The sequence below is a fragment of the Balaenoptera ricei genome, chromosome 10, assembly GCF_028023285.1.
Source record: "Balaenoptera ricei isolate mBalRic1 chromosome 10, mBalRic1.hap2, whole genome shotgun sequence".
NCBI classification, from domain to species: Eukaryota; Metazoa; Chordata; class Mammalia; order Artiodactyla; family Balaenopteridae; genus Balaenoptera; species Balaenoptera ricei.
The window spans coordinates 97,610,454-97,629,735 of NC_082648.1; the positions used below are offsets into that span (position 1 = coordinate 97,610,454).

General features: G+C 53.6%; 1 protein-coding gene across 2 annotated transcripts in view; it reads left to right on the top strand.

The window, feature by feature from the left end:
- MGAT3 (beta-1,4-mannosyl-glycoprotein 4-beta-N-acetylglucosaminyltransferase) overlaps positions 1-9,687 on the top strand; it is a 30,457-nt gene extending 20,770 nt beyond the window's left edge. For both annotated transcript variants that reach the window (XM_059934863.1, XM_059934864.1), the window contains exon 2: positions 4,889-9,687. In XM_059934863.1, the coding sequence (XP_059790846.1) occupies positions 4,890-6,491 (1,602 nt within the window). In that variant the 5' untranslated portion in view covers position 4,889 and the 3' untranslated portion in view covers positions 6,492-9,687. The remainder of the gene's footprint in view (positions 1-4,888) is intronic.
- Positions 9,688-19,282: the final 9,595 nt, after the last annotated feature.

The window sequence follows — 19,282 nt, forward strand, 5'->3', positions numbered from 1 at the left end:
CCCAAGGAAAGAGGTCACTAGGAGAAGGGAGAAGTGGGAAGAGGGAGGGAAGGAAGAAAATCTGCCCAGCTAGAACCTTCTGGGCATGGGCACGGCTGCAAGTCAGTACAGAAAGAGGAGGCCCAGGGTGGGCTGGTCCTGCCACTATCCTGGGTCTGGGTCAGCCTCCTGCATCCATGACTATCTCGCTACCAGGAAGCACCTGGCCCATCCCCCATCACCTTCATGCCGGAAACCCAGGCCCCTGGGGCTGGGTGCAACACACGGAGCGTGTGTATGTGTGTGTGGACTCTTCTAGGGAGGCTCCCAGAGATCCTCACTGTTCTTCCCTCCTTTCCTTGGAGCCCCAGGACGCGGGTCACTCGTTTCCCAGCCCACCCCCCATCAGGCTCAGGTTCTGTCCAGGCTCCACTTGGGCCCCCACTCTGCTCCTTGCTGCTCTTAAACAAGGCAGCACCCACCAGGGCCCAGGCCCTGCCAGGGGCTCAGCTCCGAGCCTTTGCACCAGCTGCGCCCCCCACGTGAAGTCCCTCTCTACTTACTCTTCTTCCAGGTGGGAGAATAACAGTAATGATAAGATGAGCTGAAGCTTATTGGGCTCTTACTATGTGCTAGGCACTCTGCATGGATTATTATTCGACCCTCATTTTCTGGATGAGCCAAAGGAGGAAAGTTACCTGCTCCAGGCCACACAGATAGGAAGTGGCAGAGCCGGGATTGGAGCTGGGCAGTCTGATTCTAGAGTCTGTGCGCGCGCAAGTGACAGTGAGCCCGTGGAGGCGGCTCTGGAGGCCGGGGCTCTGGAGGCCGGGCCCCCGTGCCTCGGGGGCTCGTGTCCAGCTGGGGAGACAGACATCCGAGGAGATGGGCTGAGCATGGCGAGCGCTGGGAAGGGGGCAGGGGTGGGGCTGTGGATTGGTCTCTCCGATTTGGTGTCTCATTTGAAGCGGGCAGGGCAGCGCTTAGAGAGAGGACCCTGCAGAGAGAGCTGCCTCCAGCCCCAGCTCTGCCATTGGCCATCTCCATGGAGGCCGTTGAGGGGTGGCCTCCGCCCCAGTCAAAAGCTGGTCCATCCTGCAGGTCCTGGATCCACCGAATGTGACTCCTTGCTCACACTTCACAGCCAGGTCATCGGCAATCCAGCAGAATCTAACCGCTTCCCGCAGCCCCGCCTCTCGCCCAGACACTGCAGTGGCCTCCTCGCCACTCTCCCTGCTCTGCCCTCGAGGCAACAGTCTGCTGTCAGCCAAGCAGCCCAAGCGAGCCTGTTCAGACTGGAGGCTCTGCTCAGAATCCTCCCGTGAAAGCCGCACTCCCGGCCGCGGCCCCAGGCCCCGTGCGATCTGGCCTGTCCACCTCCCTCCGCTCTGCCCTCCGTGTGGCTCCTCGCTCGTGCGCGGCAGACGCTCTCCTTCTGGGCGCCGGCTGTTCTGTTGCCCGGAACCCGCTGCCCTGCACCCTCGTCTTCTGGCCTCACTCTTCTCAGTGAGGCCCTCCCTGGCCACCTGATGACCACTGAACCTGCCCCCCCCATCCTTTACCCTGTTGTATTTTTCCCCAGAGCACGACTCTTGGTAACGTACCATGTGATTTGCCGCAGTCCCTTGCCCGGCTCACCCCCGTGCCCGCTCCACGGGATGGGGGTTCTTGTCATCTGCGTCCCCGGTGCTCCCAGGGCCAGCGCAGTGCCTGGCACCCAGTGGGCTCTCAGTAAGTAGTCGCTGAGTGAATGGAGGAGACGGGTTGGGTGACACCCCACGGGGGGTCGTGTGGGTCAAATGCAATGGTGGCTGTTCCATCCACTGGGTTGTCTTCACTGGTCACTGGTGGACTGTCCGTGGGACCCTTATCACCCCACTTGGGTTGATCTTGGCAGATGGAAGGGATCCAGGACAGCTTTACCACTGGATGAAATCCCATTATTGACCCCACAGAATCGAGTCTGACCCTTGCTAATTGTGTGTCACTGAACAAGTTATACCATCTCTCTGGCCTCGGTCTCCTCATCTGTATAATGGAGAGGACAAGGGTACCTGCTGCGTGTTGGGGGGATTCAGTGAGGACATGCATGTAATGTGCTCAGGACAGTAGCTGGCCTGTAAGGGTCAGCGATCATCAGCTTTATCGTTACACCTGATGGTTCTGGATGAAGCTTTATAACGGAGGTAGAAATGCTGGAGCTGGGGCCAAATTTGGTTCCATGGCTTTAGCCCACAGCCAGGCCGGCTTCTCCAGGGAGGGCTATGGTCTCAGCTGTCAGGAGGAAGAGGCTGGCTCAGGAACAGAACCTATGTTCAGGTCCTGTTCAGTCACCTTCTTAAGGTTCTTTGTGGAAAGTCTCATCGTCTTTCTGAGTCTCAATTTCCCCACCTGTAAAAATGGGGCAATTACAGTCCTCAGTCTCCCAGGGTTGGTGAGACTTACATGAGACCCCGGGTGCCAATGCTTATTTATTTATTTGGTATCTTATTAATATGCCATTCAGTCTAAAAAATGTATCTGAAACACTTATCAAAATACTTGAAGATAAGATAAAAAGGGATCGGGCCAAGAAAAATAAGTTTAAAAAACACAGGCAGCTGTGTGTGAAGGTGTCCTGGAAAACTTGGCCTGTGAGGCACTGACTTGCTCTGGGCCAACCACCGTGTCTGTGAGCCTCCTAGCAGCCCGAGCGATGAGGGAGACACACTCGGTTCCATGATTCTTGGCAGCAAGCCAGGTTGGGCCTTATCAAACGGCCTCACCCTGAAGACCCCACTGATTAAGAGGGGGATCCCAGGCACTGGTGAGTCTGTCCTCTGAAGCGCACAGCTGGCCAGGTGTAACTAGATCCTGAAAGCCAACCTGACCAGGGAGCCAAGGGGCAGCTGGGTCAGTGTGACCTCAGCAGGGCCGTAGGGGCCCCTTTGCTCTAAGCAGGGCGTTCTTGCCTCCCTGAGTTTCACTTACCTTCCTAGGGCCTTTGTTCACTGCTGCCAGGGAATTTAGTCTGAGTGGCAGCCCCGGCCTTGCCCTTCACAGCTCACGCCCAGTCCAGCAAGGGCTGGGATGGGATGCCCCACAGAGACATGCCCCAAGTGGGGAAAATAATCTGCCAGAAAAATCAGGGCTGCCTTGCCAGGTCCTAAAAGCCCTCGGGTGGGTCACTCTGGAGGCTTCTGCAGTGTCGCCTTGTGCTTAGTCCCTACCCCAGCAAGAGCTCCTATCCGCCCGCCTCCATTGGGCCTCAGCCCTTTGCCCCTCCACTCGCCCTGCTGGCCTGGCCTGCCTGGTCTCACTTTGCCAGAGCAGGGCTGGAACCCATGGTGGGGAGAGGAACCTGGAAGACCCACTTCAAAATGTTGCCAAGGAGCAGCCCTCCCTCCTGCCTCCCAGTGGAGACCTGTCCCCCCTCTGCCCTGGGGCAGCTGACATTTAGCAGAGGTCAGGCCCTCACCCCTGACTGTCCTGCCTCCTATAGTCAGCTGTGCCGGCCCCCCAATGGCAGGCTCCAGGGGGTCAGCATTTAAACTGGAGGAGGGGGGACATCTGGGTCCTGAGAGCACAAGTACTGCCCTGGCCAGCGGGATCGGCGACTCGACTGCTCCTCACTAGCGTGCTCAGGACTCCTCACCAAGGTGAGGCCGGGGAGGGCGGGCCTCCTCCACAGAATGAAAGGGTTGGTGGAGATGGTCCTTAAAGTTTTGTTCTGGGTCCAGCATTTCATGATTTTGCGCCTTATGACCATGTAGCTTAGAGAAAATTTATGTTGGAGTCTTCCAGCCTCGAGCTTTGAAAGAAGCGAAAGTTTATTGAGCACCTGCTGCACAGCAGGAACTCTGTGCCCATTTCACAGATGTAGAAACTGAGGTTCAGAATGGTGAGGAGCCTTGCTTAAGTTAGGATATGAAGGGGAGGGTATGGCAGGAAGGCACCCAAATGACCCAGAGGAAGAACCAGAGATGTAAGGGGAAGCCACAGAAAGGAACATTTTAAGGGAAAGGACAGCGTCCCCTACACAGGGATCTATGGAAGGGGACATGAAAACACCAGGTGCCAGAGGCCGGTTTCTGTCCCAGCCCCTCCTGTGACTCTGTAGGTCATCCCAACCAAGTATGATAATAATTATAAAAAACTGAGAACAGAGAAATTGCATATAAGACTGGTGATACACCTCAAACACATGAACTGTTTATGGCTGGATAGCAATCTACTGCCTGGCATGGGGTAATGAAGGGGAACTTTTACTTGATTTTGTTCTTTAAATATGTTAGAATTAAAAGTGTTCCCTTGAGACCTGGGAATTTTTTCAGTGAAAAAGGTTTGTCAATATAGACACAAAAAAGATAGATAAAGAGACAGAGAGATGGACAGATAGAACGAGAAAGCACCCTGGGCGGTGCAGGGAAGGGGCCCCACCTCCGCAGCCTGCGACACACCCTCCCCCTCCCTTGGGGCCTGGAAGCCCCCTGGGGCAGGTTCTGCATTGCAGGGTTGCGCTCTTCCCAGGATGCATTTTGTTCCTGGAGCAAAGCCTAGCAATGCAGCTGGTACAGTCAGGGTGGGGCGGGCCAGGTGCTGGAGCAGGTTGCCAGGGGGATGTGTGGTGACCTGGTGGTCTTGGAGGGGACAGGTTGTGGGAGTGGAGGGGTCCTGAGCCTGGTGGGGTTTCCTTGATGCTGGGGCTTCCAGGGGTCCTTGGTGCAGTGAGTTGGACTCACAGGCTTGACTTCTAGAGGAGTCGCCTGGAGGTGACTTCCTGCAGGGTCACCGGGCGCTGGTCAGGACATGCACAAACACGGTGGCAACAAAGCCCTCCCCGTTCCCTCCCTTAGGAGAAGAGCCTCAGGCTCCCCTTGCCCGGGTCTGCAGACCCCTGACCCATCTGCTGTCTCCCTGTTTCCTGCAGGATGAAGATGAGACGCTACAAGCTCTTTCTCATGTTCTGTATGGCCGGCCTGTGCCTCATCTCCTTCCTGCACTTCTTTAAGACCCTGTCCTATGTCACCTTCCCCCGAGAACTGGCCTCCCTCAGCCCTAACCTGGTGTCCAGCTTCTTCTGGAACAATGCCCCGGTCACGCCCCAGGCCAGCCCCGAGCCAGGCAGCCCCGACCTGCTGCGTAACCCGCTCTATTCCCACTCGCCCCTGCTCCAGCCGCTGTCGCCAAGCAAGGCCACGGAGGAAATCCACCGGATGGACTTTGTGCTGCCCGAGGACACCACCGAGTACTTCCTCCGCACCAAAGCCGGGGGCGTCTGCTTCAAGCCAGGTACCAAGATGCTGGAGAAGCCGCCATCAGGGCGGCCAGAGGAGAAGGCAGAGGCGGGCGAAGGCGCGTCGGCGCGGGGCCCGGGCCGGCAGCTGCTGAGCACCCGGGAGCGGCCGGGGGGGCGCGGCGCGCGGCGCAAGTGGGTGGAGTGCGTGTGCCTCCCGGGCTGGCACGGGCCGAGCTGCGGCGTGCCCACCGTGGTGCAGTACTCCAACCTGCCCACCAAGGAGCGCCTGGTGCCCCGGGAGGTGCCGCGGCGGGTCATCAACGCCATCAACATCAACCATGAGTTCGACCTGCTGGACGTGCGCTTCCACGAGCTGGGCGACGTGGTGGACGCCTTCGTGGTGTGCGAGTCCAACTTCACGGCCTACGGGGAGCCGCGGCCGCTCAAGTTCCGCGAGATGCTGACCAACGGCACCTTCGAGTACATCCGGCACAAGGTGCTCTACGTCTTCCTGGACCACTTCCCGCTGGGCGGGCGGCAGGACGGCTGGATCGCCGACGACTACCTGCGCACCTTCCTGACGCAGGACGGCGTGTCGCGGCTGCGCAACCTGCGGCCCGACGACGTCTTCATCATCGACGACGCCGACGAGATCCCCGCTCGCGACGGCGTGCTCTTCCTCAAGCTCTACGATGGCTGGACGGAGCCCTTCGCCTTCCACATGCGCAAGTCACTGTACGGCTTCTTCTGGAAGCAGCCGGGCACCCTGGAGGTGGTGTCGGGCTGCACGGTGGGCATGCTGCAGACGGTATACGGGCTGGACGGCATCCGCCTGCGCCGCCGCCAGTACTACACCATGCCCAACTTCCGCCAGTACGAGAACCACACGGGCCACATCCTGGTGCAGTGGTCGCTGGGCAGCCCCCTGCACTTCGCCGGCTGGCACTGCTCCTGGTGCTTCACGCCCGAGGGCATCTACTTCAAGCTGGTGTCCGCCCAGAACGGCGACTTCCCCCGCTGGGGTGACTACGAGGATAAGCGGGACCTCAATTACATCCGGAGCTTGATCCGCACGGGGGGCTGGTTCGACGGCACGCAGCAGGAGTACCCGCCGGCCGACCCCGGCGAACACATGTATGCCCCTAAGTACCTGCTCAAGAACTACGACCAGTTCCGCTACCTGCTGGACAACCCCTACCAGGAGCCCAAGAGCACAGCAGACGGTGGGCGGTGGAGCAAGGGTCCGGAGGGAAGGCCACCCGCCAGGAGCAAATTGGACGTGGTTGAAGGCTAAGGCTGCATGATCTTATAGGGCCAGTGGCCGGGGTAGGGGGGTTGGGCAGCTGCCCCCCTGTTACCTTCATGTCTCCTTCCGCCGTCTGGGTGGCTCTTAAGAGAACCAGGAGTGGATAGGTGGGGGAGTCTTTCCTACTCAAGCCCTTGTGAATTCAGGGTCAGGCCTGTGAGCTCAGAAAACATCCTTCCTCGTCAGGAGAGGAGAGCAGGCCCTTTCACCCCTCCAAGAGTGCTGCAGCCAGGAGGTGCCAACGGAGAGTGCACGGTGGTTACTGGGGAGCAGGGGAGGGTGGGGAAGGGAGCCTGCAGGAACTCCCTAGGGCAGCCAAGTGGGAGCTACGGTCCCCTCTGGGGAGAAGCCCACCATTCGGCCTCCTGGGGCTTTGGACCTGCAGTGGGAAAGGGGGATGCCGGGAGATTCCAGGGCTCTGTAAATAGATGCATTTGGGCCCAGGAGGAAGAAGGGACACCAAGGTGGGAGGGGATGAAAAGTGGCAGCTGGAAGGAAGCCCCGATGGATGCTTTGTAGTGTCCTCAGGAGTGCTGGGCCAGAGCGAGCAGGGACCTCCACCCGCCTGCCCCACAGGACACACTGCGCAGATGGCCCTGTGCCCCCAGCCCCTCCGGACCTGACACAGGTGTGGGGCCTGGGGAAGCCTGGGAAGTCTTCCTTTTGGTTCCAAACCTGGCCTTGACATTCCTTCTTACTTCTGATATCGCTGTCTTGTGGGCTGCCCACCCAGTGCTTGCAAGACCAGGAGTCCAGTTCTCAGGGTGGGACGGGACCGTTAGGCAGCCTAGTAAGTCAGACCTGGGGGAGGGGCCTCCTCCTCCCCATCACCCCTTCCCACTGGATCCCACGGCCCCAGCTCTCCACCGTCTCAGGTGGAGTCACCCATGTGCCCCTCCTTGGGGCTGGCTAGGGGCCAGGAAGGGGCCATGAGGCTGCCCTGGGCCCAAGAGGGACATTAAGGCCAGCTGTGTGTCATCTCATTCCTTAGTTGCCTCGTGGGGGAGGGGATGTATTTGTTAGAGTAGATTCTAAGCTGCTATAATTAAGAGACCCCCAAATACAGTGGTTTAAGCAGACAGAAGCTGGTTTCTAACTTAACTCTCTAGAGGGAGGTTGTCTGGATCTGGTAGGGCAACTCTGCTTTCCTTCCTCACACTTTCCAATTCTGGGTAGAGTGGTTGCTCGAGCTCCCACCATCACATGTGCATCCATGTCTGAGGGAAGCAGAAAAAGGCATGGAAGTGCACACCCTTCCTGTTAAGAACATGAGCCAGAGATGGCACAGTCACTTCCGATGGCGTCTCACTGGCCAGGACTTAGTCACATGGCCACAAGTAGCTGCAAGGGAAGCGGGAAAAGTAGTTTTCAGCTGGGCTGCCCTGTTCATTTATTAAAGGAAGGAGGAGGAGAGGATGGATATGGGCACAAGGAGCATCTCTGGCACAGGGAGAGGAGGGGAGAGGGTAGAAATGACTGCTGCAGCTGTAGATCCTGCTCGCATGTTCAGGGCTCCTGAAACCTGCCCCTGCCCCCCTCACTGCCAGCCCAGGGCCGGGGTGCAGTGAGAGCCTGCCGCTGTGGGCTGGGAGAGACGCCCCCTCCCCGAGGCCCCCTCAGATGTTTACCCAGTGATGCCGGGTCGCAGAGCCTGCCTGTGGAACCGTACGTGTTTGTGTGTGTGTGTGTGTGTGTGTGTGTGTGTATTTATGGGCATGGGTGCATGCTTGCTGTATACTTGTACGTGACTGTGTCGGTGTGTCCCTGTACATATATGCTTGTGTGTGGATGTGGAAGCAGGGCCCGGGCCACCCTTTCCGAGACCTGGAGCCTGTGGCCACACCTCCTGCAACTTCCCAAAATGACTGAGGCAGAAAGCAAGCTGGGGAGTCCGGAAAGCCAGGCTAAAGGGGATGTTGGGTCTGTCTGTCTGTCTGTCTTTCAGTCCAAGGAATGAGAATCCTCCCGACCAGAGTTCTGTAGGGCTGAGAGCCCACCACGACCCCCCGGCCCCTTCCCTCCACCCCAGCCCCTCCAGCCTCCAGCCGGGACTTTCTTGGGGTGTCTTATTGGGGGTTTCCTGATGCGCCGGGAGAGGAGGGCGTCTCCTTTGCCACAGCTCTGCCTGGGGAGGCGCCCAGCGTGGGTGTGGCTCGGGGAGCTGGCCGCGGAGCAGCCTCAGGCGAGCGGGCGTGAAGCAGGTGTGGGGGTCTCTGTTGCCCCCACTGTCCCTCCCGTCGAGGGGGTGTCCCAAGGGAACCCTTCCCTTGGAGGTAGAGCAGCCCCCTTCTCTCTGGCCCCTCTTGGGGCTAAGGGGCTCAAGAGGTCAGGGTGTCCCTGTGGCTCTGGGTCACCCAGGCCAGGGTGACCTGGCCTCACCTCCCAGCCACCTCTGCTCCCCGCCGGGCGGGCGGTCCCTGGGGGCTTCTGACTCGTGCCTGAGCCCCAGCCCAGGGCCCCCCTCCTTGACAGCTTCCTCACCCCACGCCCCTGGCACCCTCTGCTGCTGCAGGGATGCCTCCTCCAGGCTGTCAGGGGTCGCTGGCCTCCAGTTCACCAGCTCAGGGGCAGGGGACGGCAGAGGGGAAGAGCTCAGACCTGCCAGGCCCCACCTTCCCTCTCAGACCCAGGAGGGCCAGGCGCGTTCATGGTCACCGCCAAGTGGAGGCCTGGCCATGGAGTGGAGCGCACGGCTGCCAGCGGGCTGTGGGGGCCAAGGCATGGGGTTGAAGAGTTTCACTTATAGGCACGTCAGACACTGGGAATTTCGGGGGCAGGGGAGCCCTGGGCCACTCCCCCAGTATGAAGGGAAACCAAGCTGTGAACGTGAGCACCCTGCACTGCTGGCCCTGGCGCCGCAGCCAGCTTTCTTCCTCTGGGAACCACCCGCCCTGTGGCCTCCAGACCCAAGGAGGCCCAGCACACCTCGGATCATGTTGGTTCCCATGGGCAGGCGTGGAAGAGCTTTGGGGACAAAGGTGACAGGGTGGGGAGACGGGACTTGCCCAAGCAGCGGGCAGAGTCCTGGGAAATGTGTAATTTAAGGACACCAATAATAATAATAGTATTTTTTTTGTAAGGGAAAATCAATATGTACATTCTGAAATCATTTTCTCTGTAAATGGTTGGATTTCATTTCACCCTTAAAGGGATGCTTAAAGGAGAAGATAATATTAATAATAAAAACAGCTACAAAGTCTGAAGTGTGTGCTTGAGTGGCCGGTTTGGGGGTGCTCTGGGGCAGGGAGGGGTGCGGGTGGGTAGCTCTGGTCTTGCTGGGTCGGTGGGGTGTGAGCCTGCCTGAGGACTGGACAGCAGTGAGGGAGGGGGCCATTCTGAGCGTCTTCATTTAGAGATGCAGTTACCCCCTCCCCTTTCCCCGACCAAGGGAGCATCTGTCCCTCCCACCGGTGGAAACGGGCCTGGAAAGGGAGGGCGCTGACAGTCCTTCACAGAAGGACCTGGCCTGGCAATACCCACCCTCCTGAGGTGGGTGGGGACCCCTTTGGGGATCTAGATGAAGACTTTGGTGCCTCTAGTGAGAGTGGAGCGATTCTCCTGCAATTGTGCTCTCAGTGGTCTTCCTCCCTACGCCTGTCAGGGGTCCTAAGGCCACACAGCCACTTGCTGGCAGACCAGGGCCAGATCTGAATTCCCAGGACTAGTCCTGTCACCAACCCTCCAGGGCAGGTAAGGGCGGCAGCCTCCAGGATGGGTCATCTCGCCTATGGAGCTAATCTGGACTTGTGCTGTGATGGTGTCTGAGAGTGAATCATCACCATCATAAATATTTACAGACATTATTTATTAAATGCCTATTTTGTGCCAAACTCTGGGCTAAGAGTGTTCCCTCCCCATCATTCCCATTTTACAGATGTGGAAAGTGAGGCTTGGACACATTAAATAGGCAGTGAATGGCAGACAGAGTTTGCCTAAACCCAGAAGCTGAGCTCTTAACTGCCAAACTGCACTGCCTCTATCAGCATCCACTCGGGGAGGAGGAGGAAGGGGGAGAAGAGGCGAGGAAGCGGATGAGGAGGAGAGGATGGTGGCGATGCCTGTGTCAATGTTCAGACATCATCCAGGCTCCTAACTGAGCCAGGCACAGTGCTGGGTCACCGGACACTGCGAGCGAGGACAGTCCCTGTTCTCAGAAGGACCACAGTCAGTGGGGGAACACAGACAGGTAAGCACGACCTCAGGACGGTGAGGTGAGGCTGGCGCAGAGTCCTCAGAGCCCAGGAACCGGCATGGTGCTCTGTCCATGAGCATCAGGTACAACACTCCCCGTCAGCTGGCTGTCCAGGAGGGTGTGGTGTGCTGACGGGCTCCATGACCTTGGGAAGGACGCATATTCCCTTCCAGACTCTTCTCTCTGTAAAAATGGCCCATAGAAAGCTTTACTGCACATAGAGGGTAAAATGAAATAAAGGGAAATGCATGACAACCTGTTAAGCTCCATCAGGATGGAGGAGACAAGAGCAAAAGTGATGACTAGAGTCAACACCAGTCATTAACCACCGCCCTGCCCAGTTTGCTTTGCAAGTTGGAGCTTCAGCTGTGTGCAGATAAAACCCCCAAATCCCGAAGGCCCTTCATCCTGGAGCCCATTGGAAGTCCCCACCCATGTGCCCCAAATCATGAAACATCCACAAATCTCTGGTTAAAGCTCAAAGGAGTGAAAGGCCCGGCCCAGGGCCAGCCTTCTGGCCAGCATCCTTGGCCCCTCACCTGCTGTTCTAGTGAATTTCCAGAGACTCCATTATTGCAGGAAACTAACTCTTTCAAATTCATATAGTCTTTTAATAGTTTCTTTTTTCTCACTCTATTGCTTATTTATTGCTGTAACACAAACCACCCTGAAATTTAGTAGATAAAACAACAATGTATCTGCTCACAGTTTTACCATCAGGCTGGGTTCAGCTGAACAGTTCTTCTGCCCAGCAGCGGGCGGGCAGCTGCTACAGGGACGCACCCACCTGCTCAGACCTGACCTACATTGTTGGTGACAAAGGAAGGGATAACGCACAAAAGAATGAGCCTGTCGGCCAGTCAGCCATCACACACACAGACAGGACTCCCCCAACCTCACAGACCCACTGAGAAGACGCTCTGAGAAGGACCCCACATCACCCATGAGGTCTACTGCCAAAAAAGGCATTGCCTGACGATGATCCCAAGGAAGCATCACACAAACCCACATTAAGGAACAATCTACAAAAAAACCGGCCCTTCATGTATATACCCCCCTTATTGCCTGCAACCCTGTCCTGCAGTATTTGCGAGAAAAGCCCAACCCTGTATCAGTATCAGAGACCATCTTTATATATATATATATATATATATATATATATATATATATATAAATTTATTTGTTTATTTATTTATTTTTGGCTGCACGCAGGCTTTCTCTAGTTGCGGCAAGTGGGGGCTACTCTTTGTTGTGGTGCACGGGCTTCTCATTGCGGTGGCTTCTCTTGTTGTGGAGCACGGGCTCTTGGCGCACGGGCTTCAGTAGTTGTGGCACGTGGGCTCAGTAGTTGTGGCTCGTGGGCTCTAGAGCGCAGGCTCAGCAGTTCACAGACCATCTTTGAAGCACCTATCCTAGACTACTGAAAGCTTCCAGAGACAAAACATCAACAGTGACACAGATCATTACCAGTGTGGCCTCAACATGGGCCTGGTTGTCCCCATCATCCCAACTGGTCAAGGCCAGAGAACTTCCCAGTCAAGTCCAATCTAAAGATCAATCCAGTCTCATGAGCTAAACTGCTTTAGCCACTAAGCTGTGGGGTGATTTGTTACACAGCTAGTTGTGGCCCTACATAACTGATACAGTTTGCTTTCAGTTAATGACAGAAAAGCCAACCCAAACTAGAAAAGCAGAGAAGGAATTTATTGGCTTGCTGGGGGTAAAGTTCAGTAATGGCAAAGGCTTTGGATCCAGCTTGAGGCAGAGCTCAGTGTCACATTGTCATCCAGCTCTCTCTGTGGCTCAGCTCAGTTCCACATCCCAACCTGTGCTGTCCTTATTCTTAGATGGGTTTACCCCTCATGCCTGCAAGATGGCTGTAGCAGCTCCAGGTCTCACACCATCTCATCTTGTGTACTCAGCACAGAAGAAGTAGAGCTCCTCCCCCTAAAAGTCCTGTGCCTGGATCTCACTGACTTGGATGTGGTCATGTGATCATGCCTTGAGCACTGAGGCTGGAGGGGGGTTGGAATATACTGATCGCCTTATTGAAAAGGAGGGGGGATGGTCCCCCCAAAGTGGGGGCAAAGATGTCACCATTGGTACAACCTCAACTGCCTCCGTTAGGCCTTTTACCAGCCCTTGGTAAACTCCCTCTCCTGGATCATCTGTGAAATGAGGCTCTTCATAGGACAGACTTCCGGAGTGGTTGTGAAGGTGCTCAGAGCTTGGGACAAAGCCCGGAGCACTGTGAGAGTGTCGTAAGTGTGAGCTATCCTCATCATGACTATGTTCTCCCGCTCCATTTCCTCACGTGGTGCATCTGACACACGGATCACACAGCCTGTCTCAACACCCCTTCCCTCAACCTCTGTAACTTCCTCTTCCTCCTCCCTGACATTCCTCCTTGGTTGCCCTTCTGGGCTCCTTTTACGCCATGCACCCCTTCAACAAGGGGGCTCCCCATGGCTTAGTCCTGGGCCCACTGCTCTGCTTACAGTATATGACTCTAGTCAAGGTGGCGTCGGCTCACTCTCTCCAGGGAGTCCTCTCTCCTGAGCATCTGGTCTATGGATCCCACTGTTAGATGAGCCCGCAAGGTGTCAAGGTCACCTCCAACACCAAGGAGCCACATGGAACTCAGCTTCCCCACAGGCTCTTCCCCCTGTTCTGTACTTTCCATCCCATTGATGACCCTTCATCTTCCCAATCACGACAGCTGGAAATCTGAGAGCCATTCTTGAATTTTCCCTAATAGTAGCTACCATTTATTGAGTACCTGCTGTATACTGGGGACTGTGTTATGATCTAACCATCCAGGGTCCAAATCCCAGATTCCCACTTGCTAATCACATGACCCTAGATGTGTTCATCTCAGCATTTGTAAAGTAGAGATGACTGGGCTTCCCTGGAGGCACAGTGGTTAAGAATCTGCCTGCCAATGTAGGAGACACGGGTTCGAGCCCTGGTCCGGGAAGATCCCACATGCCGCCGAGCAACTAAGCCCGTGCACCACAACTACTGAGCTTGCGCTCTAGAGCCCGCGAGCCACAGCTACTGAAGCCCGCGCACCTAGAGACCGGGCTCTGCAACAAGAGAAGCCACCGCAATGAGAAGCCTGCGCACCACAACGAAGAGTAGCCCCCGCTCGCTGCAACTAGAGAAAGCCGCGCACAGCAACAAAAGACCCAATGCAGCCAAAAATAAATAAATAAATAAATAAATAAATAAATAAATTTATTTAAAAAAAAAAAGTAGAGATGACGACTCAAAGCGTTGGTTGTCGTGGGTATTAAATGATGCCTGTGAAGCAGCTGGCACAGAGCTGGGCACCCAGTAGGCACTCAGGCAGTGCTACCTGCCGTGGACATCTGCACCTGCTCTTTCCCACATCTCTTCCTCAGAGAATTTTTTTTTTTGAATTTTTGAATTTTATTTAATTTATTCTTTTATACAGCAGGTTCTTATTAGTCATCAATTTTATGCACATCAGTGTATACATGTCAATCCCAATCGCCCAATTCATCACACCACCATCCCCACCCCTTCGCAGCTTTCCCCCTTTGGTGTCCATACGTTTGTTCTCTACATCTGTGTCTCAACTTCTGCCCTGCAAACCGGCTCATCTGTACCATTTTTCTAGGTTCCACATACATGCATAATATACGATATTTGTTTTTCTCCTTCTGACTTACTTCACTCTGTATGACAGTCTCTAGATCCACCCACGTCTCAACAAATGACCCAATTTCGTTCCTTTTTATGGCTGAGTAATATTCCATTGTATATATGTACCATATCTTCTTTATCCATTCGTCTGTCATTGGGCATTTAGGTTGATTCCATGACCTGGCTATTGTAAATAGTGCTGCAATGAACATTCGGGTGCATGTGTCTTTTTGAATTATGGTTTTCTCTGGCTATATGCCCAGTAGTGGGATTGCTGGATCATATGGTAATTCTATTTTTAGTTTTTTAAGGATCCTCCATACTGTTCTCCATAGTGGCTGTATCAATCAACATTCCCACCAACAGTGCAAGAGGGTTCCCTTTTCTCCACACCCTCTCCAGCATTTGTTGTTTGTAGATTTTCTGGTGATGCCCATTCTAACTGGTGTGAGGTGATACCTCATTGTAGTTTTGATTTGCATTTCTCTAATTATTAGTGATGTTGAGCAGCTTTTCATGTGCTTCTTGGCCATCTGTATGTCTTCTTTGGAGAAATGTCTATTTAGGTCTTCTGCCCATTTTTGGATTGGGTTGTTTGTGTCTTTAATACTGAGCTGCATGAGCTGTATATATATTTTGGAGATTAATCCTTTGTCCACTGATTCGTTTGCAAATATTTTCTCCCATTCTGAGGGTTGTCTTTTCGTCTTGTTTATGGTCTCCTTTGCTGGGCAAAAGCTTTGAAGTTTCATTAGGTCCCATTTGTTTATTTTTGTTTTTATTTCCATTACTCTAGGAGGTGGATCAAAAAAGATCTTGCTGTGATTTATGTCAAAGAGTGTTCTTCCTATGTTTTCCTCTAAGAGTTTTATAGTGTCCGGTCCTACATTTAGGTCTCAAAACCATTTTGAGTTTATTTTTGTGTATGGTGTCAAGGAGTGTTCTAATTTCATTCTTTTACATGTAGCTGTCCAGTTTTCCCAGCACCACTTATTGAAGAGACTGTCTTTTCTCCATTGTATAGCCTTGCCTCCTTTGTGATAGATTAGTTGACCTTAGGTGCGTGGGTTTATCTCTGGGCTTTCTATCTTGTTCCATTGATCTATGTTTCTGTTTTTGTGCCAGTACCATATTGTCTTGATTACTGTAGCTTTGTAGTATAGTCTGAAGTCAGGGAGTCTGATTCCTCCAGCTCCGTTGTTTTCCCTCAAGACTGCTTTGGCTATTCGGGGTCTTTTGTGTCTCCATACAAATTTTAAGATTTTTTGTTCTAGTTCCATAAAAAATGCCATTGGTAATTTGATAGGGATTGCATTGAATCTGTAGATTGCTTTGGGTAGTATAGTCATTTTCACAATATTGATTCTTCCAATCCAAGAACATGGTGTATCTCTCCATATGTTGGTATCATCTTTGATTTCTTTCATCAGTGTCTTACAGTTTTCTGCATACAGGTCTTTTGTCTCCCTAGGTAGGTTTATTCCTAGGTATTTTATTCTTTTTGCTGCAATGGTAAATGGGAGTGTTTCCTTAATTTCTCTTTCAGATTTTTCATCATTAGTGTATAGGAATGCAAGAGATTTCTGTGCATTAATTTTGTATCCTGCAACTTTACCACATTCATTGATTAGCTCTAGTAGTTTTCTGGTGGCAGCTTTAGGATTCTCTATGTATAGTATCATGTCATCTGCAAACAGTGACAGTTTTACTTCTTCTTTTCCAATTTGTATTCCTTTTATTTCTTTTTCTTCTCTGATTGCCGTGGCTAGGACTTCCAAAACTATGTTGAATAATAGTGGTGAGAGTGAAGATAGTGGTGAAGATAGAATCTTCACTATCATTATTCTGAATTCTTTTTCTGGAAGGTTGCCTATCTCCACTTCATTTAGTTGTTTTTCTGGGGTTTTATCTTGTTCCTTCATCTGGTACATAGCCCTCTGCCTTTTCATCTTGTCTGTCTTTCTGCGAATGTGGTTTTTTTTCCACAGGCTGCAGGATTGTAGTTCTTCTTGCTTCTGCTGTCTGCCCTCTGGTGGATGAGGCTATCTAAGAGGCTTGTGCAAGTTTCCTGATCTTCCTCCCAGAATTTAACCATGCATTTTGGCAAGGTTGACACACACACACATGTGCACACACACATGCCCACACATGCACACACCAGCTCCTGAAGTAGCCCTGCATGGCTAAGCCAATTAGTGACATCTGCTGCCAGGTCAGGGCGATTGCTTCAGGGATGGACAAGTGGACCAATTCAGGCTAGTTATACAGAAGAAATCGCGGGAAGCTCCTAGAAAAGAAGTTCTTCTCTCTTCTTCAAGAGTAATAGAAAAGGAACTACTACCCTTCCACTACCAGAAAAAATACAGGGGTGTGTGTAGAGCATATAGCTTATAGCACTGGCTGCTGTGTGGAGCCTCCGCTAAAACCCACAGCTAGGACTTCTCAGCTATGTGAGCCCATAAATTCCCTTTTGTTAAAGACACCTTGAGGGACTTCCCTGGTGGTCCAGTGGTAAAGAGTCCGCTTTCCAATGCTGGGGACGCGGGTTCGATCCCTAGCCAGGGAGATAGGATCCCACACGTCGCGGGGCAGCTGGGCCCACGCGGCACAACTATTGAGGGCCTCAACTAGAGAGAAGCCTATGAGCTGCAACGAAGAGCCTGCGTGCCGCAACGAAAGATCCCGCCTGCCACAACAATGATCCTGCGTGCCGCAACTCAGACCCAATGCGGCCATAAAGAAAGTGGAATAAATAAATATTTTTAAAAAGATAAAAAATAAAGACACTTTGAGTTGGGTTTTCTGCTACTCACAGCCAGAAACATTTGAACTCATCTGATGGAACTCAGCACTCCTCTGCCAGTTCGTACCCACTATTCTCTCCTCCCAGAACCTTCTGCCACCATTTTGCACCCAACTTGTTCGCTCTTTTGGGCTCCACTCCGGTGTCAGGTTCTCCACACCCGGGTTAGGTGCTGACCTTCTGGGCTCCCGCTCTGCCTGAATGTCTCCAATGATGCCCTTTCCACATGGACTTAGAATTGCCTGCTTTTGGGTTTGTCTCCCAGAAACAGTTCTGGCACAACTCAATGGCTATCAGAGGAATGAATGACTAAACAACTCAACGCCACTAAACAGTGGAGGCGCCAGGATTTGAACCCGGGACTGTCTCCAGTGCTGTCTGATACCCCCACTTCCCTGACCACCTGCTCCTTGGTCACCCCACTCTGCCAGCCTGAGGGCTGGCGTTCTGTCACGGACACCCTCCCTGCCCACCCGAGGGCAGTAGGTATTTTATGGCCCAAACTTCCTCCTCTGCAGGGCTTGCCCACAGGATCAGCTGCCCCGCAGTTATCCACCCAACCTGGCCCAGACTTGCCACTTCTATTGAATATCACACTGGATCAGCCTCTGTGGCGTAATTAGAACCTTCGGCCTGTCCTGCCAGGCTGCCTCTCTGAAGACCCAGCCTGCCTCCCACAAGCCCCCCTTTAGGGGGCTCTGCCTTCTAGAGGGTCACACAGGACAAAGCCAGGCCATCATCCCTGTGACAGTCCATCAGGGAGGCAAAAATAACAATCCTCTCCCTTCCTTGATCTGCTCTGTCCGCCACTCCCTTGCCCTTCCAGGAACGGGACTTCTAGACTTTCTCCCATTTGGTTCCACAAACATTGGTCAAGGCCTGGGGCATAGGTTGAGGGGTGGGAGGAACAAGACACGACATTCTTGAGATTTGTAGGAGGCAGAGTTTCCTGATTCACCCGTTCCAGTTAATGAGACCACTTCTTGGGACAGAAGGCTCTGCTGGGGGTGCTCAAGTCAATAAAACTTTCAAAGAGGCCCCTTGATCGTTAGCATTTGAAGCAATCTGACTAACGTGCTTAGGAGGCAGTTACGTTTTTGCAAATCCCGTTCAGCCCTCAGGAAGCCCCACTGCTAATGCAGTCAGGCACGTGGCCCTGCTCCATGCCCATCAGTCCTCTGGTCTGACGCCCGCTGGTCCTACCACCATATCCAGGCCACTACCTGCCTTTCAACTTGACCCTCCACTCAATGACAGACTGCTGTGTGACAGGCCCTGAGGAAGATACAGAAATGGACAAGACACATTTTCTGCCTTCCAGGAGCTCAGAATCGATTGGGAGTAGACCGGGGTTTCCCGACCTCACCGCTACCAACATGGTGGGCCAGATCGTTCTTTGCTGGGGGCGCTGTCCTGTGCACTGCAGAGGGTTTAGCAGCATTCCTGAGCTCTACCCGCTAGACACCAGTAGAATCCACTCCCCCAAGTGTGACAACCAAACATGTCTCCAGACATTGTTAGAGGTAAGGACCCCTGGAGCAGGAGAACCCGACCACTGAGCATCTGCTGTGTCCACGCCAGGCCCTTTGCATACGCGACCTCCTGTAATCTGAATAGTATTTGGGGGGGGGGGGGTTTCCTCCCACTTTCCAGCCTGCGAGATTGGAGGTGGGGAGCCTAGGATTTAGGGACATTAAGGGTAGAATTTGCTCAGTGGCACACAGCTTCCCAGCTGGGATTTAGGACCAGGGTTCCACCAGCCTTCTCGTGGTGCAGCACTGCCGCCTGGTGGGAGAGCCGGGCATGTCCGTGACCCGCGGCGCTGGCTTCCCTTCTCTCCTTTCCTTCCTCTTTCTTCCTTCTCACTGGACACCACCCAGGATATGAGGTAGATTATACAAATACAGGCCACAGAATGGAAAAGCAAATGTATAAAAATCAGAACCGTGGAAAATGATAACGATAAAAGAAAACCAAACCTAGGAAATAACTCAAAACGCTGAAGGCAGTGCTGGGGGAATGTCAAAGTGCTAAAGGCAGACAGAGGAAAGGGATCCTTGTCTCCCCTTTTACAGAGGAAATGAAGTTTCCAGAACTTGCACGGGAGGTGTCAGC